Genomic DNA, 21,460 nt, shown 5'->3' with positions numbered 1-21,460 from the left:
GCTCTATTCCATTATTTCTTTACATTTATTATTTTAATATTGATAATTACCATGTCTTTTTTCTAGTCATATCTATGGATATAATATATAGACTACTGTATATAATATAAGTAATGAGAAATATTATAGATTGCATTTACTTACGATATTATTTTTCATATTTATATTTGTTTTATTATATATATTCATATTTTTGTACTTAGTTTTTAAAATTCGTGTTTATTGCTGTATGTTTTAAACTCTATTAATTCAGTAACCTAAACACGACAGCACCCCAATTAAGCAGAATTACATTAGCCTGGTTTTCTAAGGGAGAAAGTGGTTTTAAATTAAAATAATATTGGTATAATTTCTCTTTCTCTGTTCTTTTGTGGGGTTGGTGGATTTTTTTTTTTTTTAAATGTTTGTTTTGTTTTGGATTTCTTTGTTACTAAACAATGAGAGTTACAAGATCAAGTCTACTTTGTTTTCTCGCTACCTGTGAAATACACCTCGATTTCAAGGTAATGTTCCTGATCCTGTAAATGGCTACAATGAGAATTGTTCGGGGGAAAAAGGAAAAAGAAAAAAGAAGGCCCCTTGGTCTTTAGAGCTTTCTCTGTTCAGGATTTCTAATTTAGCAGAAAATACAGAGATTTCTCTAGCTGCACTCTCAATTCTATCCGGACGTGGAGTGGACATGGATTTCATTTGTCACCTCCTCTGTTCCCACCAGCCAAACTTCTACATACTTGGGCTATAAAAAAGTAGATAAAAGAGTAGAGAGAGAGCAAAAAACCAAACCAAACCAAAGCAAAACAAAACACACCAACACAAAGAAAACATGAAGAAAAAAAAAAAGTTTTCAAATAAAATTTCAAGTAAAACACAGAAAAAAATAAAATTAAAAAGTTAAAAAGGAAAAATTAGAAATAAAAAGCAAAAATAAAAAGGAAAAAATTAAAAAAGAAAAAATTAAAAAGGAAAAAAATAAAAAGGAAAAAATTAAAAAGGAAAAAGTTAAAAAAGAAAAAGTTAAAGAGAGAAAAAAAGAGGAAAAAATAAAAAGGAAAAAAATAAAAAGGAAAAAAATAAAAAGGAAAAAATAAAAAGGAGAAAAATTACAAAGGAAAAATTACAAAGGAAAAATTACAAAGGAAAAATTACAAAGGAAAAATTACAAAGGAAAAATTACAAAGGAAAAATTACAAAGGAAAAATTAAAATAGAAAATTTTTTAAAAGAAAAAATTTAAAAATACAAAAAGACATCACTTATTAAAAAAAAACCCTACATAAAAAATTCAAAGTAATTAAAAATAAAAAAGTATAATCAACTTTACAAAGAGATTCATTATGGCAATTCAACACTTAGCAAGTTTCCCTGGGAATTTACAGACTTGTGGGCATATGGTGCTGAACAATGCCTGATTTACCAACATGAAATTGGTACATTTCCTTGGCAATGTGCCCTGAGCAGTACAAAAATTCCAATCAGCATGGAAAATATGAAAAAAAAAAATCCTTTACTAAAATGAGAGAGAGGAAAACCAGCAAATCCAAGGAACAAAGAACATCTAAATCCCAGCTTGCCTGGAAAACAAGCTCAGGAATTTCTAACAAGGAAAACTTTTGCAGCTTTGGAGGAATTTGGTGCAAGTTCATGGAATGATGATTTCAAATCTGCTTCCCCTGCTCTGATTTTAAAGGGAAGTGGCATTAAACACGTCAAGTTACTCCTGTCCAAGAAGGATCCCTATTTTGTGTGAGTAACAATCCCAAGAAACTCCAGTCTTACTTGTATTTGACATCTCAAAGTCTCAGCAGAGTTGGGAAGTTTCAATGAAACAAAAGAGCCACAATGCCTGGAACAACAAAATTCTCCTTGGCCAAAATCAGGACATTTATTTACAAATCCAGGGAGGAGGAGGAGGAGGATGACACCAGGAACACACTCCAGCTGAAAGTCACCGTTTATTGGAAAAGGCAGGAAATAAAATGGACACTCTCTGGTTCTGCTCCAGCAATTCTCCGGGAGTTGGAGAGAAAAGTGGGAACCTCAGACCGGGACAGGGCATTCCAGGGGCTCTGCCTCGCAGGGGCTCTCTCCTCTTTTGCCAGCTGCCTGCAAGAGGAAAAACAACGGGAGTCAAGTGTCAAACCTGGGCAGGATGTCCTTGGTTCAGGCAGATGGAACAGGCCCCCCCACAGAGCAAGTCCAGGCTGGGCGCTGGAGAAGGAGAAATAAAGTTAGAGAGAGAACTAGAAATAGAGAGAACGAGAAATAAAGTTAGAGAGAGAACTAGAAATAGAGAGAACGAGAAATAAAGTTAGAGAGAGAACTAGAAATAGAGAGAAATAAAGTTAAAGTTAGAGAGAGAACTAGAAATAGAGAGAAATAAAGTTAAAGTTAGAGAGAGAACTAGAAATAGAGAGAAATAAAGTTAAAGTTAGAGAGAGAACTAGAAATAGAGAGAAATAAAGTTAGAGAGAGAACGAGAAATAGAGGGAACGAGAAATAAAGTTAGAGAGAGAACGAGAAATAGAGAGAACGAGAAATAAAGTTAGAGAGAGAACGAGAAATAGAGAGAACGAGAAATAAAGTTAGAGAGAGAACGAGAAATAGAGAGAACGAGAAATAAAGTTAGAGAGAGAACGAGAAATAGAGAGAACGAGAAATAGAGTTAGAGAGAGAACGAGAACTAAAGTTAGAGAGAGAACTAGAAATAGAGAGAACGAGAACTAAAGTTAGAGAGAGAACTAGAAATAGAGAGAACGAGAACTAAAGTTAGAGAGAGAACTAGAAATAGAGAGAACGAGAACTAAAGTTAGAGAGAGAACTAGAAATAGAGAGAACGAGAACTAAAGTTAGAGAGAGAACTAGAAATAAAGTGAGAGAGAGAGAAACTGAAATGAAGTTAGAGAGAGAGAGAGAGAGAGAGAGAGAAACAGAAAGTTAGAGAGAGAGAGAGAAAGAGAGCGAAAGGGAAAGAAGAGAGAGAAAGAGAGCGAAAGGGAAAGAAGTGAGAGTGAGAGCGAAAGGGAAAGAAGTGAGAGTGAGAGCGAAAGGGAAAGAAGTGAGAGTGAGAGCGAAAGAGAAAAAGAGGGAGAGTGAGAGCGAAAGAGAAAAAGAGGGAGAGTGAGAGCGAAAGAGAAAAAGAGGGAGAGTGAGAGAGAAATAAAGTTAAAGTTAGAGAGAGAACTAGAAATAAAGTGAGAGAGAGAAATAAAGTTAGAGAGAGAACTAGAAATAGACAGAAACAGAAATGAAGTTAGAGAGAGAGAGAAAGAGAGCGAAAGGGAAAGAAGAGAGAGAAAGAGAGCGAAAGGGAAAGAAGAGAGAGAAAGAGAGCGAAAGGGAAAGAAGAGAGAGAAAGAGAGCGAAAGGGAAAGAAGTGAGAGAAAGAGAGCGAAAGGGAAAGAAGTGAGAGTGAGAGCGAAAGGGAAAGAAGTGAGAGTGAGAGCGAAAGGGAAAGAAGTGAGAGTGAGAGCGAAAGGGAAAGAAGTGAGAGTGAGAGCGAAAGAGAAAAAGAGGGAGAGTGAGAGCGAAAGAGAAAAAGAGGGAGAGTGAGAGCGAAAGAGAAAAAGAGGGAGAGTGAGAGCGAAAGAGAAAAAGAGGGAGAGTGAGAGCGAAAGAGAAAAAGAGGGAGAGTGAGAGAGAAATAAAGTTAAAGTTAGAGAGAGAACTAGAAATAGAGAGAAATAAAGTTAAAGTTAGAGAGAGAACTAGAAATAGAGAGAAAGAGAAATAAAGTTAGAGAGAGAACTAGAAAAAGACAGAAACAGAAATGAAGTTAGAGAGAGAGAGAGAGAGAGAGAAACAGAAAGTTAGAGAGAGAGAGAAAGAGAGCGAAAGGGAAAGAAGTGAGAGTGAGAGCGAAAGGGAAAGAAGTGAGAGTGAGAGCGAAAGGGAAAGAAGTGAGAGTGAGAGCGAAAGGGAAAGAAGTGAGAGTGAGAGCGAAAGGGAAAGACGTGAGAGTGAGAGCAAAAGTCAGCAAAAAAGGAAAGTCTCAAAAACAAAATAGAAGCCTCACAGATATTCAAAAAAGTTGACTTTGTTATGTATAACTTGGCAGCCAACCCGTTTTCAGTCCTTACCATTAAATTCTAACAAGCTCATATTTAAAACCTTGTAGAAAATTTTAAAAAACCCCAAAATCCAGGACAAAGCTACACATTTTCCAAGGTACCTTCAGTGTGCAAGTCTCTCACCCACAACCGTTTCCTCCTTGGGGTGCTCTGCCAGGGAAAAATCCATCCGCATCTGAAAAAAATTTAGGACAAAAGTCAGAGCGCTGCAGGATAACTTAAAAGCTCCAGGCATCTTGTGCCCACCTAAAAATACCCTCTACGCTCCCACTACACCCTACACTGCAAACTTCAAGTCCCCGGGACATGTCCTATTACCCCTACACCCAGGTTATGCAGCAGGGCAGAGCAGCGCAGGGCCAAACGCACACCAACACCCGTGATGCAGGACACCACAAACGAGAAGGACGCAACAGCGAGAGAAAAGGCTCGGCAAGAAGAAGGACCCTGAGGGCCGAGAGAATGCGGAAGGAGATGACCGAGATAAGACCGATGTAGAGCCGATGAGGCTCAAAGAACCCGGCAGCAAGAAGATGCCAGCAGAACTGCTTCGTCCGAGAACCGCAAAGATGGATGCCCGAGAACCCTACGGTCAGATACCTCGACCTATCTCGGCATTCTTACAATGCCTACTCCGCCACAATGGATCATTGCGGTGCACAGCTGTCAGTACAGCTCAGAACAAGACCTGAAAAGACCTGGGACCGGATGCTTCTGAAGAGAGATGTGATTCTGATGTGCGTGCGAGGTCCCGAGTCAAAGCCACCGAGCTGAGGAACGCAGAGATTACAAATGCTAAGACACAAGCCAGGGTTTCCAAAAGGCCCCTTGTAGGGACAACGACACGAAAGGCAAGACACGCAAAAGACACAGAGTGCACAACAGACAAGTGACTCCACATGGCCTGGGACTGCTCTGCCCTGCACAGTTCAGCACTGCTATCAAAAGTGAGACTTTACCTTTTAGTAGGCCAAGGGGCCACATCTTGGCCATCCCAGACTGCAAATCTGACTCAAAAAACCCAACCGGCCACCCCGCTTTCAACTCCTCTGTGGCTCACAGCCCTCCACTTATCTCTTTGATGTCTGGGAACGCCAATCGGCATCGGGTGCAAAACAAGGCCGCCTCGCCCTTGAGGAATTTCCCGCTGGTACCGGGCTGTCGTCTCTCAGGCGGCTAGAATAAAGGAAACCAAACGTGAACACGTGGCCTTGGCAGCACTACTGCCAACACCTGACAATTCTGCTACTCACCATCTCCCGAAAAGGCCCGGATCCTTGAGCCCCACGCCAAGGTCACAGGGTATACCTGGCTTAAGAGGAGACGAGGTGATGCGGCACGGCTGAAACTTGAGTGGACCCTCGCTCCTCCTCCCTACCTCCCCGACCCACCGCAACGCCTCGGCCCTTACCGCAGTCCGGACGGCACCTTCAAACGGAGAAGATGGAGGCTTCATCACGGAGTCCTGTCGTGCTCCCCGACGGCTCACGAGAGAGGCGAAGCAGCTCCGTCGTCCGGTCGCTGAGCGGAGTTCGGCGTGATGCGAGTGGACCCCCTAAAACACACCATAATGGACACTTACAGTTACACCATCAAGAGAGACTTGAGCAACAGCAACTGATTCTGTCCACCAATCAACGCTCACCTTGTTTGCTTCACCTTGGCTGCCGCTATCCAGTCATGCTTCCTAAAAACAAATGCAAAGAACAGCGCTGTAACACAGCCACCATTTACGCTGCCCCTCTGAAGACAAACGGTGACTGACCTGCATGGGGCAGAGCCCCTCACCTGGAATGGGGCCCTCTGCCATGGATCTAATCCATCCGCAGCTTAAAGAGAGTTAGCACAAAAGTCAGAGCGCTGCAGGATAACTTAAAAGCTCCAGGCATCTTGTGCTCATCTAGAAATACCCTCTACGCTCCAACTACACCCTACACTGCAAAATTCAAGTCCCCAAGACATGTCCTATTACTCCTACACCCAGGCTACGCAGCAGGGCAGAGCAGCGCAGGGCCAAACACACACCAACACCCGTGACACAGGACACCACAAACGAGAAGGACGCAACAGCGAGAGAAAAGGCTCGGCAAGATGAATGATCCAGAATGACTAAGGATCAAGAAAATGTGAAAGCAGGCGATCGAGGTAAGACCGATGGTGAGCCGATGAGGCTCGAAGAACCCAGCAGCAAGAAGACGCCAGCAGAACTGCTTCGTCTGAGAACCGCAAAGATGGATGCCCGAGAACCCTACGGTCAGATACCTCGACCTAGCTCGGCCTTCTTACGAGGCCTAATCCGCCATAAGGGATCACTGCTGTGCACAGCTGCCAGTACAGCTCAGAACAAGACCTGAAAAGACCTGGGACCGGATGCTTCTGAAGAGAGATGCGATTCTGATGTGCGTGCGAGGTCCCGAGTGTCAAAGGTGCCGAGCTGAGGAATAGGGAGGTATTAAGAACGATGCCTGGTGTTTCCAAGAGGCTCCTTGAAGAGCTAAGGCAGAAGACATTGCATGTGAGACGCCCAAAAGACACAGAGTGCACAACAGACAAGTGACTCCACATGGCCTGGGACTGCTCTGCCCTGCACAGTTCAGCACTTCGATCAAGTGAGACTTTACCTTTAGGTCCCTAAGGGGCCACATCTTGGCCATCCCAGACTGCAAATCTGACTCAAAAAACCCTCCTGCTGACTCCTGACCGGCCACCCCGCTTTCAGCCCCCTCTGTGGCTCACAGCCCTCCACTTATCTCTTTGATGTCTGGGAACGCCAATCGGCATCGGGTGCAAAACGAGGCCGCCTCGCCCTTGAGGAATTTCCCACTGGTACCGGGCTGTCGTCTCTCAGGCGGCTACAATAAAGGAAACCAAATGTGAACACAAGGCCTTGGCAGCACAATTACCAACACCTGCCCCTTTGCTACTCACTGTCTTCTATGAATGCCTGGGTCATTGAATAATAGATTTAGCAACGCTCAGAGGCTCAAACTTGCAGAGCCAAAGTCCTCATCGCGTTTTTGGGGCAGTGACCACTCACCAGAGCAGGACACAGATCCCATGGTGGGCATATCCTGTTAATAAAAAACCCAGGGGAATCCACAACCCCACTGCTGCTTTCTGCCTCGCCTAGCCTTCAGCTTACTGCCTGCACCTCTCAGGAGTTCTGGCACTGTCCTGCATTAGGGTTGCTGCCGGCACCTACTCTCAGAAAAACAGGGGTGTTGGGAGGGATGCTGTGAGGGCAGGTATATCTGTATTCTAACTTGTATCCCTGGCTATAGCCCTTATTTTCACTCTGTGCTCTCTAGCCCTTGAGTCCTTTCCCTCTCAAGTCCTCCCTCAGGCTCTGTGTGTCACTATCAAGTGCCCCTGCTGAACCCTACTTCTCGAGAACCCTACGCTTGCAGCCGAGGACGCGCCTTTACCGTTAGGGTCCCAAGAGTTGTCCCGCAAGCGAGACACATCATCCACAGTTTGCCCTTCCTATCCGAAGCGTGGCCCTGAGTCAGGGCAGAGGCTGACAGAGCTGAAGAGCTCTTTGCGGTGGCAATGGCCACGAAGCCCAGCCGACCGTCGCCTTGAGCGGGGACAGGCAGCAATCCCCGGCTGCGGAGAGACAGACGATCGCAGGGTGGGCTGGGGCGGGAAACCCCCGGTTATACTCAACCCTGTCGGATGCTGCTCCCCACTATCACTTCCTGCCTCACCCTAGCCTTAGGGTTACTGCCTGCACTTCTCACGAGTTCTGGCATTGTCCTGCATTAGGGTTGCTGCCAGCACCTACTCTCAGAACAACAAGGGTTGGGAGGGGCTGCTGTGAGGGCTGATATATCTGTATTCTAACTTGTAGCCCTTATTTTCACTCTGTGCTCTCTAGCCCTTGAGTCCTTTCCCTCTCAAGCCCTCCCTCAGCCTCTGTGTGTCACTGTCAAGTGCCCCTGCTGAACCCTACAACCTGCAACTTGGGTTCCTCCTAGGACACGGATCCCAGGGTGGGCCAGGCATCCCCTGGTGCACCCTAACCCTGTGCACTCCTGAAGATGGCTGACACCACAAAGCTCGCTAGAACACGGAGAGGGGTCAGAACTGTCCTGGCCAGGGAAGGCTCCAACGAGGCTGAGGAGAAATGCTCTCCCTTTACTTCCAAATGGTCCATCCCTCTACAGCCCTCTCGTCTCAGCTAACTTTAAATTGCCTCCTAGAACAGAAAAAGTTTTTCCTCTGCTCCTGACCACCAGCCCCAACACTTATCTTTCAGGAGATGAGTAGACAAAATCCATTCTTGATTGAAAAGAACGCATCAGGACCGTCAACATCGAGACATTCTCTGTGTCCGCTTCGGTGCTGCCGTATCCAAAATCAGCTCTGCACCTCCACAGGGCACCTAGGACCATGAAAATGAAAATGTGACGATCCCCTCCAGAAGAATAATCCCCAGGTCTCCTCCACACTGCTGTCCTGGCTCATCTTAGATCTACATTCGACTCCAGAGGCTGCCCGGAGGATACCTGCAAAATGAAAAGGTACATGCTTAACCCCTTGCCCAGGAGCGACCCTGCCTAAATGCCCCCTCACCTGCTCTCCTCCGTTCCTTGGCATGCCTAGGGCAGCAGCAGCACCTGCAAAGAAATCAAGCAAAAATGCATGCTGAAACAGTGTGAAACAGCAACCTCCCCAGTCCAACTAAGGTATGCCACAAGTGTACCTTAAGCTTACACCCATCTGGCCTCTGGCATCCAGGGCTGGGACATCCAGCAAGTGAACCAACTAAAATAAAAAAACAACAGTGGATGCTTAGAGCTGCACCAGAAATTAAGACCTGAGCAATAAAAACTGCTTCTATCCACCAGTCACTGCTCACCTTGCTTCATTGACCTTTACTGCCAATACCCAGCTTTAGTACCTAAAAATAAACACAAAGAACAATGCTGCAATGTAGCCACCATTCACACCTCCCCTGCCAAGACCAACACCAACCAACCTTCTTCTTCAGGCAGTGGAGGAGGAGAACACCCTCACCCAGGATGGGGCCCTCTGCCACAGATTTAATCCATCTGCATCTGAAAGTCAGTACAAAAGTCAGAGCACTGCAGGATAACTTAAAACCTCCAGGCATCTTGTGCCCACCTAAAAATACCCTCTACGCTCCCACTACACCCTACACTGCAAACTTCAAGTCCCCGGGACATGCCCTATTACCCCTACACCCAGGCTACGCAGCAGGGCAGAGCAGCGCAGGGCCAAACGCACACCAACACCCGTGACACAGGACACCACAAACGAGAAGGACGCAACAGCGAGAGAAAAGGCTTGGCAAGAAGAAGGACCCTGAGGGCCGAGAGAATGCGGAAGGAGATGACCGAGGTAAGACCGATGTAGAGCCGATGACGCTCAAAGAACCCGGCAGCAAGAAGACGCCAGCAGAACTGCTTCGTCCGAGAACCGCAAAGATGGATGCCCGAGAAACCTACGGTCAGATACCTCGACCTATCTCGGCATTCTTACAATGCCTACTCCGCCACAATGGATCATTGCGGTGCACAGCTGTCAGTACAGCTCAGAACAAGACCTGAAAAGACCTGGGACCGGATGCTTCTGAAGAGAGATGTGATTCTGATGTGCGTGCGAGGTCCCAAGTCAAAGCCACCGAGCTGAGGAATAGGGAGGTATTAAGAACGATGCCTGGTGTTTCCGAGAGGCTCCTCGAAGGGCTAAGGCAGAAGATATTGCATGTGAGACGCCCAAAAGACACAGAGTGCACAACAGACAAGTGACTCCACATGGCCTGGGACTGCTCTGCCCTGCACACCTCAGCACTGTGATCAAAACGGAGACTTTCCCTCGATGTGGCCTAAAGGGTCACATCTGGGCCATCCCGGTCTGCAGAGCTGACTCCAGACCCCTCTCCGCGAGTTCCCACCCGGCACCCTGCTTTCATCCCCTCTGTGGCTCATAGCCCTCCACTTATCTCTGGGACTTCCGGGAACGAGAATCTGCGTCGGGTGCAAAGGAAGGCCGTCCTGCCCTTGGGGAATTCCCTGCTGTCCCCGGGCTGCTGTGTCTCAGTCAGCTCTCACAAAGAAAACCAAACATCAGGGCACGGTCTCAGCAGAGCTGTTTGCCGCTCTGTAAGGGGGTCTCAATGTAATACGAGCAGAGCAGCTGGAACACACAAACAACAATGGATGCTTAGAGTTACACCAGAAACACCACTGCCCTAACCACACAAATACATGAACTTTGAAAAAGAAAACTCAAAAAAAATTGCACCAAAAAAAGCCAACTCTGATGACCCATAATCAAACTACTAAATATAATGAAAATAATACCTCGTCCAATTCCTTTAAAAAAACTCAAATATACATCCAGAACCTCCCCAAACTTAAAAAGGCCTGTCTCTAACCAAACAAAAAGCAAAATCCCATGTGTTTTGAAATACATAAACATATTAACCTAACACATCAGAACCACAGAAATTTAAATCCCAGTCAACACTAGTATGCCATATACAATAATCCCATCACTACATACAAAATCAAAATCCACTTCTATTACTAACACAGCAAAAAAAATCACAACTGTTAACTGTAATAAAACCTAAAAAAACTAACTAAAAATAAAATTTAAAAGTCCCACTGTAACTAAAGTGCCAAAACCCCTCAAACATTTAAAATAACTACTACAAAAAGGCCCTCTACCCACCACACCACCACCATCACATAAAACAAATAAATTACTCTCTTCATACAGCACACCCACATAAAAAAGCCTAAATGTCCCTAAAATCTTTCAAGTAATCACAAATTAACCCCCCAAAAAATCTTTATTACCATTAACAAAAAAAAACCAAAAAATGAACACAAACTAAAAAACTCCACCATACAAACAAAGAACACTAGAGTCTTTTCACTAACAATTCTTATCACATCATAAAAATAGAACAAAAACTGGAAACAACCATAGAGAATTCCACACAGCAAATCACAAAAACTAGCAGAAGATATAAATCAATCCAACTTGCTGAACTCAAAACTGACCTACAACTGACCCTAAACACAACTAAAAAAACCTACACTAACTCATAAATAATAACCACTACTCTATAAAATAACTAAAAAACCCAAACTAATTAACAACATGAAAAAATCTAAACTAGTAAACAGTGTCGCTGTGCGTGTTTTCCTAAACCCCAGGGCACGCAGCGACATTCAGGGGTGCGACACCTTCCCCCGGGGAGCTCTCACTTCCCCACCGGGACTCTGGTTCAGCCAGTCTATGCGCGCAGAGACAAAGTGAAGACGAGACGGGTCTTGGGGTAAACTAAGGAGATTTATTACAGGTATAACTGAAGCATAACAACTAAAAGCTGGACCCCAAAGACCGGGGGCACGTGTCCTCCCGTGCGTTTTATAGACAGGGCAATACAAAGCAAGCAACCAATGAAAATGCACTCAGGGAGGGGTTTAGGGCAGGGAGTACAGAACAAAATCCAATGGGAATAGCAGAAGCAGTGTGATGATATGAAACAGCAAATGATATATCGATTTAAAAAAGACTGGCAGGGAAAGCTCTAGAAATAGAGGCAGGGGCACAGAGGATTGACACCTAACAGTATGTATAATTTAAATCATAACACACAAATGAAATAGAAAGCTAGCTTGAAAACTTAGAGTAGAAAATCCACACCGCAACAAAACAGGAATGTCACTACCCCAAAAAACTACCTAAAAAATCCACCATATCACTGCCATGTTTGCAAAAATAAAACAAATAAGACCCACCAAAACAACAAACAAATCATGCCGCAAATATAAAAATATCACAAATAAACTTAACAACACCAAAAATATTATTCCTAATTCAATAAACCCATAATGCCTCAAACCATCCAAACAAAAAAATCACCTATATATACACACAAAACCAAAAGATCAATTTAACCATGAACAGTATCTCCCAAATTATCTGAACCTATCAAACATATACTGCAACCAAATAAACCAAATGAATAAACCCTTGCAATAAAAGAAACAATAATCCAACCACATGTATTAGAAAATCCTAACAAATTAACTACATCACACTACCTCAAACCAACCAAAACACTACATACTCACCGCAATAACAATAAACACCACTAAATGACTGAAAGCAGACCCTGTACCTCATATTACATCCCATTACACCATGGTAAGCCTTAGAAAGCATATCCTTTAACATATCATACCCCATAAAAAAAAACAAACAACAAAACCCAGTCTAAAAAAAAAAACATGATCAACACCTGAAGTAAGAAATACAACATTAAATAAATAGACCGTATCCCTTATCATACACCATCAACAAACAAAATAAATCTACACAGTGAAATAGTAAAAACCACCTTAAAAAAACTAAACAGAAAAAACTTTTAAATATTAAAAGCTGCATCCAACAAAACACCCAAATCTCCATCACCCAAGCCAGCCCTACCCAATCTGAATCCCTACATACAATAAATAAAAACAAAACCTCAATAACATTTATCAGAAGTCTATTTAAAAAGCTACTCGAATTAATTCTATCTCAAATACAAACAAACTCATCCATTAAGTTATCTTCACTCAAAAACTAAATTACATCTAATAAATACAACCAAAAAATAAAGCAAAACACTATATACCACCAAAAACCATAATATTTAATAAAAACCACATTTAAATACTACTATTCATTAAAATCCTAGGCAAAGGGGGTTTTTCACCAATTTAAACACAGACAATAACAAAACAGGAGTTTCTTCCCTCAATTTAAACTTCCTTTGTCCTCATAACCCCCATTTTTTTCAGGGGCAGCAGGGAGGGATTAGCAAGATAAAATTGAAAAGCAAAAGGTGAAAGTCCCCTGTACAAACCCACACTGGCTCACCGGCTGCTGCCCCGTCTAGCACAAAGGTTTGCCCCCCAGCACCTCCTTCAAGCAAAGCCCCACACCCAAGTGCATCCAGTTGCTCCCCCAGACCCAATGAGAGGCTCTCACCATCACTCCATGAGACATGCCTGGGAGGCCACCATAAGCCTCTCTCTTCCAGCAGCTCCATGCGGAACTGAGCTGAGGCACCCCCTCTTAAAGCAGCCTCGGGAGGACCCGCCCCCTCATCATCGTTACAGCACCCAGCTGTCTTTGTTCCCTGTCCTCATCATTCTCATAGCTGACACCTGTGGCTGCTGCCGCTCTGAGTGTGAGGGCAGGGGGGACTTGCTGCTCATTCCCTAGACAGTTCACTGTCAGCACTTGACACACTGGGGCACCAGACTTTCCTTGCTATGGATAAGGATCCCTCTTCTCCTGCAAGTGCCCAAGGCTGAAATTTGGATTCCACCTCCAAAATTCTGTGTGTGAAGTTCATCATTCCTAAGGAAGTTCCTAAGGAAATTCCCCAGCAATCATTAGCCTTCATTTACAATTTTTCCTTTGGAATCATTACTAGCTTGTCTGTCTGTAGAAGCATTTCATTGAGAGTTCAGGAGCTGGGTTGGCTTGTTTATGATCTAGCTGATAAGCCCAGGCTAAATCCAAACAGCCAGAATGACAGGGAAATATGGAGACAGTTTATAAATACTGCTCCCCTCGCGTGCAACTTAGTTCTTCATTGCACAAGGGGCAAGTATGGAATTCAGATGTTCTCTGCATATCTCCAGCTCAGACACTTCCACATCTGCAGCAGTGCCTCACAGAGCCCCGGCCCCACCCCGAGCCCTCCCCGCCCTGCCCGAGTTGTAGGTGGGACCATCGCCCGCGGCCCCGCCCCTCTCCTCCGGGCCGGCCCCGCCCCTCTCTTCCGAGCGGGCCCCGCCCCTCTCCTCCGGGCCGGCCCCGCCCCTCTCCTCCGGGCCGGCCCCGCCCCTCTCCCCCGAGCCGGCCCCGCCCCTCTCCCCCGAGCCGGCCCCGCCCCTCTCCCCCGGGCCGGCCCCCCCTCACACTGGAGCCCAGCCCGGGCTGCTCCCGGGCTGGGCGGAGCTCGGGGCACTGAGGCAGAGCCGGGAGTGGGACTGGGGGTTTCTCGTTCGGCTCCTCTCGGTGTCGGCTGGGGGTCCCGAGAGCAGCCGCCTCTCCCCCGGCGGGCGGGCTGTGCGTCTGGGGGCCGGAGCACCGGGGCGGCGTTGGGGCCGGGACTGGGACCGGGATGGCGGCGGGCGGCAGGAGCCGCTCCGGGCCGGGCACTGGGGCCGAGCCGCTCTTGATCCGCCCGCAGCCGGGGCTGTGCTGGGGCATTGGGGAAAAAGAAATCTGTGGCACAGCTCATTTCCTCTCCCAGCTTGGCTTCTGTGTGATCGTCTGCGACTCCACCTGCTCCCCTGGGCTTTTCAACCCGTGCAGCTGGAATGACCTGCCCGCTTCTAAGCCCGACAAACAATAATGGGACAGCTCTCTGCATCAGGCAGTGGAGCCTCGCTGCAGTGTCCCAAAGGTGCAGCAGTGCCCAGCATCTCTGGCTGCAATTTGAGGCGTCCCAGCGTAGCCCCTCTCTGGTGTTCCTCTGGAGCTGACACTTCCCAGCCTCCCTGACCAGGGTTTGGGGGTCTCAGCACAGGCCCCTAGCACATCCTGCTGCTTCTTCAAGTCCTGTTGAACCAGGAGGATTTTTGGGAGGTAGAGGCACCCAAAGCCAGCAGAACTGGCCTAAACCCCTTTTTGGGGAAATCTCTCTTCTTTCTTCCTCACCGAATTCCCACTGTCAAAACCCAGCCTGAGGCTCAGCTCCCCATCCCCTCAATCTCTCCAAGGAATTGGGCTTGGATTTCCCAATCCAGCAGAGTGGGAATGCTGCTGTCCTTACTGGATATCCAAATTGCAGTAATTGCTTAAGAAATAATTGAACGACATTAAAGGAATGAAGAGAAAATAAATCAGAGCTGCCAGCCCCAAGGGCCGTCCAAGGGATTCTCAAACCCCTTATCAATGATATGCTTTAATTAAACAACTCAAACCAAGTAACATCACATTGATACAGTAAGATTCTTTTTCATTGACTTATAGATCAATATTGCACAGGGTAAAACCCTTCTAAAGCCGGAAACTCTTTTAAGAGATATGCAGGGCACAGCTGCAGAGAGTGTCATGGGATTCAGGGGAAAAACCCCAAAGTTTTCAGTCTTTAGCATCTTCCACTGGGTTGTCATTGACAGCAAACACGGCTTCAGCCTTGGGAAGACATGGAGAGTCAGAGATTTTGCAGATCCTGGTCTCACCTCAGCCTTTTAGCAGCTACAGTCTGCAAGGAGAGAGAAGAAAATGGGTCAGAATGGACAGCCTACTTCCAGAAAATCATCCCAATTCAGAAAGCGTTAAGTAGAGCTGTAACAATCTCTCCAAGGTCCATTTCCCTGCCCACTGAGGGCTCTAAGTTGAAGCACAGGCTGGACCTGCTGTGGGCAGACTTGCAAAGCCCACAAGTAAAAGCTACTGGGCCAATTCCATTAAACATTCCAAAATCAAGCTCCTGGGATGCGACCATCTCTTCTGTCACCTTCAAACATCCAGAAGGAGCTCTCTTGCAGTTGAGCAGCATTCAAAAACTTGTTAGAGCAGAAACTGCCTCACAAATTACACTGGAGTAATGTAGGCTCCTCTGGCAGATATGTCAATAACAAAATGGTGTAGTTACCTGAACAGAAAGGGATGTAAGACCCATTACTACGGGCTAAACTGGAGCACTACTTCAAACTGGGGCAGTGAAGATGGTGGGTAGGAGCTTTTCTAAGAGATGCGGTGCCTACCAGTGGGGCAGAGTGGGGAAATTAATTCTGAGTTTTTGGAGAAAACTTTAAATCTCACAGTAGTAATGCTAAGCAGTGTTGGGTAACAAAAAAACCAAAACAAATCCCAAACCCAAAGAAAGGGCTCAAACCTGATCTCAGCAATTCTTTCCATTCGATTCTCTCCTCGCTCCTTTCATCCTGTGAAAGCTCACCTGGCTCTAACATTCTCTGTCCACACAGTAACTCTTTCCAGCCTTGGTCAGTGTCAGAGCCACACACTCAGCTTTGGCTGGACAACCTTCAGCTTCCACAGTCCACTTCCTCAGGCTGTTCGCTCCCAACTCTTCCTACCTGCAGTCACAAGATTTTAGTAGAGCAAAACATCAACTTGATTTACCATGATTAATTTGTGATTAATATTTCAAGATAAAGTTACAGCAAAAGCATTAAGTCCATTTCCACAGGAGGCAGAAGAAACATGGCTAAAAGTTAAATGAAGATCTAGAGAAGTGAATCGGAACTAACTAGAAACATCATATCAAATTTCTGAGACAGAAATAGGAACCTAATGCTGTGCTTGATAAACAGAAAATGCTAACTACCAAGAAAACTGAAGGAAAAGTGGCTAAAAGTCTTGCAGAGCACAAGACAGCAATTACAGGAAGCAGTCCAGTACATGTTACAATGCACTGAATTGCTCTGGGTGGAATAAGCTGTTCTGCAGAAACCATTGAAGCATATTAAGATTTCTCAGAGGTGATTTCAACAAAGAATGATGTAAGGTTAAATCTCACCCTGTGCGGCACCTCTTGCAAGACAGCTGGGCTTTCAAGAGTAAGCGGCTCCTCGTGAATGAGAGATTGCTTTTCCAGGGTTCCTGGCCTAGAGCTGAGATGCCACAGGTTACATCATGCACTTCCCACACTGAAGCCAAAAATCCAAATACAGCACTCCTTTAGAACCCTGAGAGACAGCCGTGGATTCTGGGGATACGGGATACAGTGGAAAATGGCACCAAGACACCAAGAACAGTGCAGTGCTGGCTGGCAGAAGCAGCATCCCTTTGCCAGAAAATGCCATTCTGCAGCCAAGTTAGTGCATGAGAGAATTTTACTGCCATGCAATAAAAAAAGTACTCTAGCAGTGGAATGAAGAAAAAAATCTCCAAACCCTGTCCAGAGTACCAAGGGGAATATCCACAGCAATACAGCAAAATAAATGGGAACTTCAGAAAAAAAAAGAGACATTAAAACCAGTCCAGATGAACAACCACTGTCTATTAGGACAATGCCTGCACAAAAGGACTCTGGTGCGGAGCCTTAATTGAGGATACAGTTTTTAATAACCCCTTTGAAGTGCTATAAACCAACTAAACCCAAGCACACTTTCATTTTCTAGACAGATTTTAAGACAGCTGAGTGAGAGTCTCAAGCACGTACTCAGTTGTCAGAGTTGCCTTTGCCCATCTTAGCAAGGACAGAGCAGATGTGGCCAGCACAGGGCAGAGCCACCCCAAGTCCTGCCCGAGCCCCTCTGGCCACACTCCCTGCTGATCATGCGGACCCCTAACAGGCTCCAGCCAGGCCTCTTTGGTGCTTGGTTTGTGAACTCTTCCAATCAAATGCGAAGGAACCCTCTAGTGCCCTGGACCTGGTGATATTTTCTGGGCTGGAATGCAACTTCCCACACAAAAGGCAGGCCAGGTTGGTTTGTTTTGGTTCTTTTTCTAGGATGTGCCTTACACAGGTGATGTTCCCTACAGCTGAGCACTGGGATGCCAACAGCACCAATACAGAAAACCACCGTGGGACAGAGCAGCAGAGGACGCTCCCTCCAGCCTTGCCAGAGATGTAACAGGAGCACCCTCAGTGCCATGCCTGGTGAGTGCAGTGGAGCTGGCAGGCTGACCCATAAACATTCTGCACTTACCTTTCAACAGAGTCAGTACGGACACAGAACAAATCCCTCTTGCAGTCGAGATGCCTTGAGGCGTGCATGTATCTGCTGCCAAGGGTCCTGGAGCAGCCAGAGCAGAGTAGGGTTTCTACCATGCTGCAAGCAAGGAATAACATTTATTCAGAAGAAAATAAAAGGAGGCACCTCTCCCCATCCCTTTTCTTAAAAATAAAAAAAAAAATTTTAAATCATGCATTAGAACTTTTTTAACCTTTCATTCATGCTTTACACAGTATAAATGATGAGCACTCATCTTTTAGCCTGAATTTGCATCAGCTCCTCAGGCTGGCTAACCTCAGCAAGACCAAGACCATCAGAATCGCTGAATTGTGGAAGGGGCCTTCAAGCTCACCCCATTCCACCCCCGGCCCTGGGCAGGGACAGCTTCCACTATCCCAGGGTGTTCCAAGCCCCGTCCAACCTGGCCTTGGGCACTTCCAGGGACACAGGGGCAGCCACAGCTTCTCTGGGGAACCTGTACCACGGCCTCACCGCCCTCGCAGGGAAAAATTTCTTCCCGACATTTAATCTAAAGCTGCCTCCCTTGTCCATCACTACATGTCCTTGTGAGAAATCCCTCTCCCTTAGGCCATACGCGGCTTGTACAGCCCACCCCAGATAAGTGCTCCAGGGGCTCTCGGGCCACACGAGCGCTCCGGGCCCTTTGCCGGTCCCCAGCGCCGGGAACCCCGACTCCCCCGGGACTGTGTCCAGCCAGGCCCGGCCCTCACCATCCGCACTCTCCGGGGAGCTCGGAGCCCTTCCGCCCCGGGTCCGCGGCGACGCTGGCGGCCGCAGCTGCGGCGGGAGGCAGGGCAGGAGGCACGGCGGCAGCGACCGCGGCGGCACGGGGGTGGCAGCGCTGGTACTCACTGCGCAGCAGGATGGGACCGCTGTCCTCGACACTGAACCCCAGGTGCGGGTGTCGCCCACGGGGCGCCCGCAGCCGGCGCACATGAACACCATGGGCGTGGGGGCCGCGTCCGCCCGCCGCTCCTGCTGCTGCTGGGCCCGGTCGGCGCCCGGCTGCAGCAGCGACAGCGAGCGCTCCAGCTCCGGGCACAGCGCCATCGCGTCCCGGCCGCCCGCCCGCCGACCGGCCGGCAGAGAGCCCGACAGCGCCTTGGAATCGCCCGCCGAGAAGGCGGCAGTGACGGCGCACACCGCCCCGGGACCGCCCCGGGACCGCCCCGGAACTGCTCCCGTTTTTTCTTCCTCTTTTTTTTTTTTTTTTTTTTTTTTTTTTCCCTCTTCCTTCTGTCAAACAAAGAGGAAAGATGTCTCGAATACACCTGCAGCAGAGCCTTGGTTCGGCCGCGGCTATAGGGTCCAAACCGGGCGAACTCGGCGAGGTTCGGCGGAGCTTGTTCGGTTCGACTCCGTTCCAGTCGGCTAAACGCGGTTGGGTTCGGCTGTTATCGGTTGCACTCGGCCATTTTCGGCCCTTCAGCTTAACTCGGCCGATCTCGGCAATGCTCGGCTCTTTTCGGCTGTTCGGAAATCCTCGGGTGTTTTCGGCTCTTCGGCCACACTCGGATCTAACCGGCACAGCTCGGCTATGCAGTCGCTTAGATTCCGCTCTTCGGGACAGCTCGGCACGGTCGAACCGCACTCGGTGCCGCTCCCCGCGCTCCCGCAGCTCCGCTCGGCTCCATGAGGGCGGCGCGGGCCGGGCCGAGGCGCCGCACGGGCAAGCGGGGCCGGCTCCCTTTAAACACGCAGCGCTCGGTGTTTTCCTGCTGCCGAGTCCCGCGGGCGGCCCGGCCATCGCACGGACACGGCCGGGAGCGCGGAATCGAACAGGAGCTCCCGGGCAGTGACCGCACTCGGGCACTAAGAACCAGCTTCCAGCCCGGGGCCCCTTGGGGCCGGGCACGGGGCAGAGCTGCAGTACCGCGCTGTGTCCACAGGGCGGCAGCACCGCGGCCCGGCCCGGGGCTCCCCGCCCGTCGGGGACACGCAGAAAGGGACCCCCCAAAGAGAACGTGCACAGAAATCCCCTAAGAGAAACGCCCCGAAAGACACCCGGCCACCGCTTCAAAGACAACCCCTGCCACCAAGCCAATTCAAACCAAAAAAACCCCCTCTGTTCTAAGCTCTATTCCATGATTTCTTTACATTCATTAGTTTTATATTGATCATTACCCTGTCTTTTTTCTAGTCATATCTATGGATATAATATATAGACTACTGTAATAATATAAGTAATGAGTAATATTATAGATTGTATTTATGTCTATTCATGATATCATTTTTCATATTTATATTTCTGCTGTTATTATATCTATTCATATTTTTATATTTCTGTACTTATTTTTCAAAATTCGTGTCTATTTCTGTATGTTTAAAACTCTGCTAATTCATTAACCTAACACGTCAGCACCACAATTAAGCAGAATTACATTAGCCTGGTTTTCTAAGGGGGAAAGTGGTTTGAAATTAAAATAATATTGGTCTATTTTCTCTTTCTCTGTTATTTAGGGTGGGTTTTTTAATAATATTATTTGTTTTGTTTTCGATTTCTTTGTTAGTAAACAATGAGAGCTACAAAATCAAAAGTCTACTTTGTTTTCTTGCTACCTGTGAAATACACCTCGACTTCAAGGTACTGCTGCTGATCCTGTAAAAGGATAAAAAGTTGTTCCCGGGCGGCGCTATTTTCGGGGTCGGGTGCAGGCAGTTGGGTCGACGCCCATGGGTGGTCCTTGTGTTTTCCCGCCTTTTTGGCCGCCATCTTTGGAAGGTCGAAAGCAGCTCGCTGAGCCGCCATCTTGAGAGTGGTGTCACGTTCCTTCCGCCCGTTGTAGCCGCCATCTTGGTTGTGGTGAAGACACATCCGGTAGAGCCGCCATCTTTTTTGTGGCAGCCCCGAAGGCCCCGGGTAGCTGGTTACTCAGGCGCCTCACCAAAATGGCTGCCGCAACCGCACCGCGGCGCGGCACAGCGGGCACACAGCTCCCTCGCGCCGGGAAGCGACGCTGAAAATTGTTCCTGAGCGGCGCCGTTTTCGGGGTCGGGCGCAGGCAGTTGGGTCGACGCCCATGGGTGGTCCTTGTGTTTTCCCGCCTTTTTTGGCCGCCGTCTTTGGAAGGTCGAAGGCGGCTCGACGAGCCGCCATCTTGAGCGGGGCATTAGGTGGCTGCCCATACTTCCGGCTGCCATCTTGTTTGTGGCTGAAACCATTTCCTGTTGGGCCGCCATCTTTGTTGTGGCACGGCCGAAGGCACCCCGGTTTTAAAGGGGGGTGCCTGACAAAATCGAGAAAGGAGAAATCAGAAAGGAAAAAATTAGAAAGGAAAACATTAAAAAGGAGAAAAATTAAAAAGAGAAAAATAAAAAATAAAAAATTAAAAAGGAAAAAATTATAGTGGAAAAAATTAGAGAGGAAAAAATGACAAAGGAAAAAATTACAAAGGAAAAATTACTAAGGAAACATTAAAAAATACAAAACAACCGCAAACATAAAAATAAAACATAAATCTAAATAAAAATTTAAAAGGTATTGAAAATAAAATAAAAAGTGAAATCATAACTATAAAATATAAAAGTAAACTAAAAATCGAAAAATTAAAAATTTGAGGAAACATTAAAATATTTTTTAAAAGTCAAAATAAAAAAACATGAAAATCTAAAACACAATAAAATAAAATAGCATGAAAAAATACAACAATAACAACAACAAAGGAATTCAATAAAT

General features: G+C 46.9%; 1 protein-coding gene and 1 long non-coding RNA gene across 5 annotated transcripts; both read right to left on the bottom strand.

The window, feature by feature from the left end:
* Positions 1-1,790: 1,790 nt before the first annotated feature.
* On the bottom strand, positions 1,791-21,081 carry LOC134548503 (uncharacterized). Of its 4 annotated transcripts, none has more exons than XR_010079798.1 (5): positions 18,495-21,081; positions 17,737-17,859; positions 16,602-16,695; positions 15,957-16,158; positions 1,791-2,102 (listed from the first exon to the last, which is right to left on the bottom strand). XR_010079798.1 is itself a non-coding variant. In XM_063393403.1 (4 exons), exons 1-4 carry the CDS (start codon positions 19,529-19,531, stop codon positions 16,108-16,110), a joined length of 1,305 nt encoding a protein of 434 aa, XP_063249473.1. In that variant the 5' UTR covers positions 19,532-21,081; the 3' UTR covers positions 14,941-16,107. The 4 variants fall into 4 exon arrangements, 2 of the variants coding, with proteins under 2 accessions (XP_063249473.1, XP_063249472.1); XR_010079799.1 differs by lacking the exon at positions 1,791-2,102 and adding an exon at positions 14,941-15,320 and having other exon boundaries at positions 16,020-16,158; XM_063393403.1 differs by lacking the exon at positions 1,791-2,102 and having other exon boundaries at positions 14,941-16,158.
* LOC134548502 (uncharacterized) lies at positions 4,196-9,468 on the bottom strand. The gene is made up of 2 exons (XR_010079797.1): positions 5,478-9,468; positions 4,196-5,378 (listed from the first exon to the last, which is right to left on the bottom strand). It is a non-coding gene; the product is annotated as an uncharacterized LOC134548502 (long non-coding RNA).
* Positions 21,082-21,460: the final 379 nt, after the last annotated feature.

Source organism: Prinia subflava, chromosome 3 (assembly GCF_021018805.1).
Source record: "Prinia subflava isolate CZ2003 ecotype Zambia chromosome 3, Cam_Psub_1.2, whole genome shotgun sequence".
Lineage (NCBI taxonomy): Eukaryota > Metazoa > Chordata > Aves > Passeriformes > Cisticolidae > Prinia > Prinia subflava.
Note: the sequence above shows the minus strand (reverse complement) of the source record. Positions and strands in the feature narration are given on the sequence as shown.

Excerpts from the sequence above, each read along its gene's own strand:
- LOC134548503 (XM_063393402.1), bottom strand. The coding sequence starts at position 19,531 with ATGGCCGGGCCGCCCGCGGGACTCGGCAGCAGGAAAACACCGAGCGCT. Across the intron at positions 17,860-18,494 it reads CTCCCCGGAGAGTGCGGATG|CATGGTAGAAACCCTACTCT; the intron begins GTGAGGGCCGGG and ends CCTTGCTTGCAG. Across the intron at positions 16,696-17,736 it reads CGTACTGACTCTGTTGAAAG|CTCTAGGCCAGGAACCCTGG; the intron begins GTAAGTGCAGAA and ends GTGGCATCTCAG.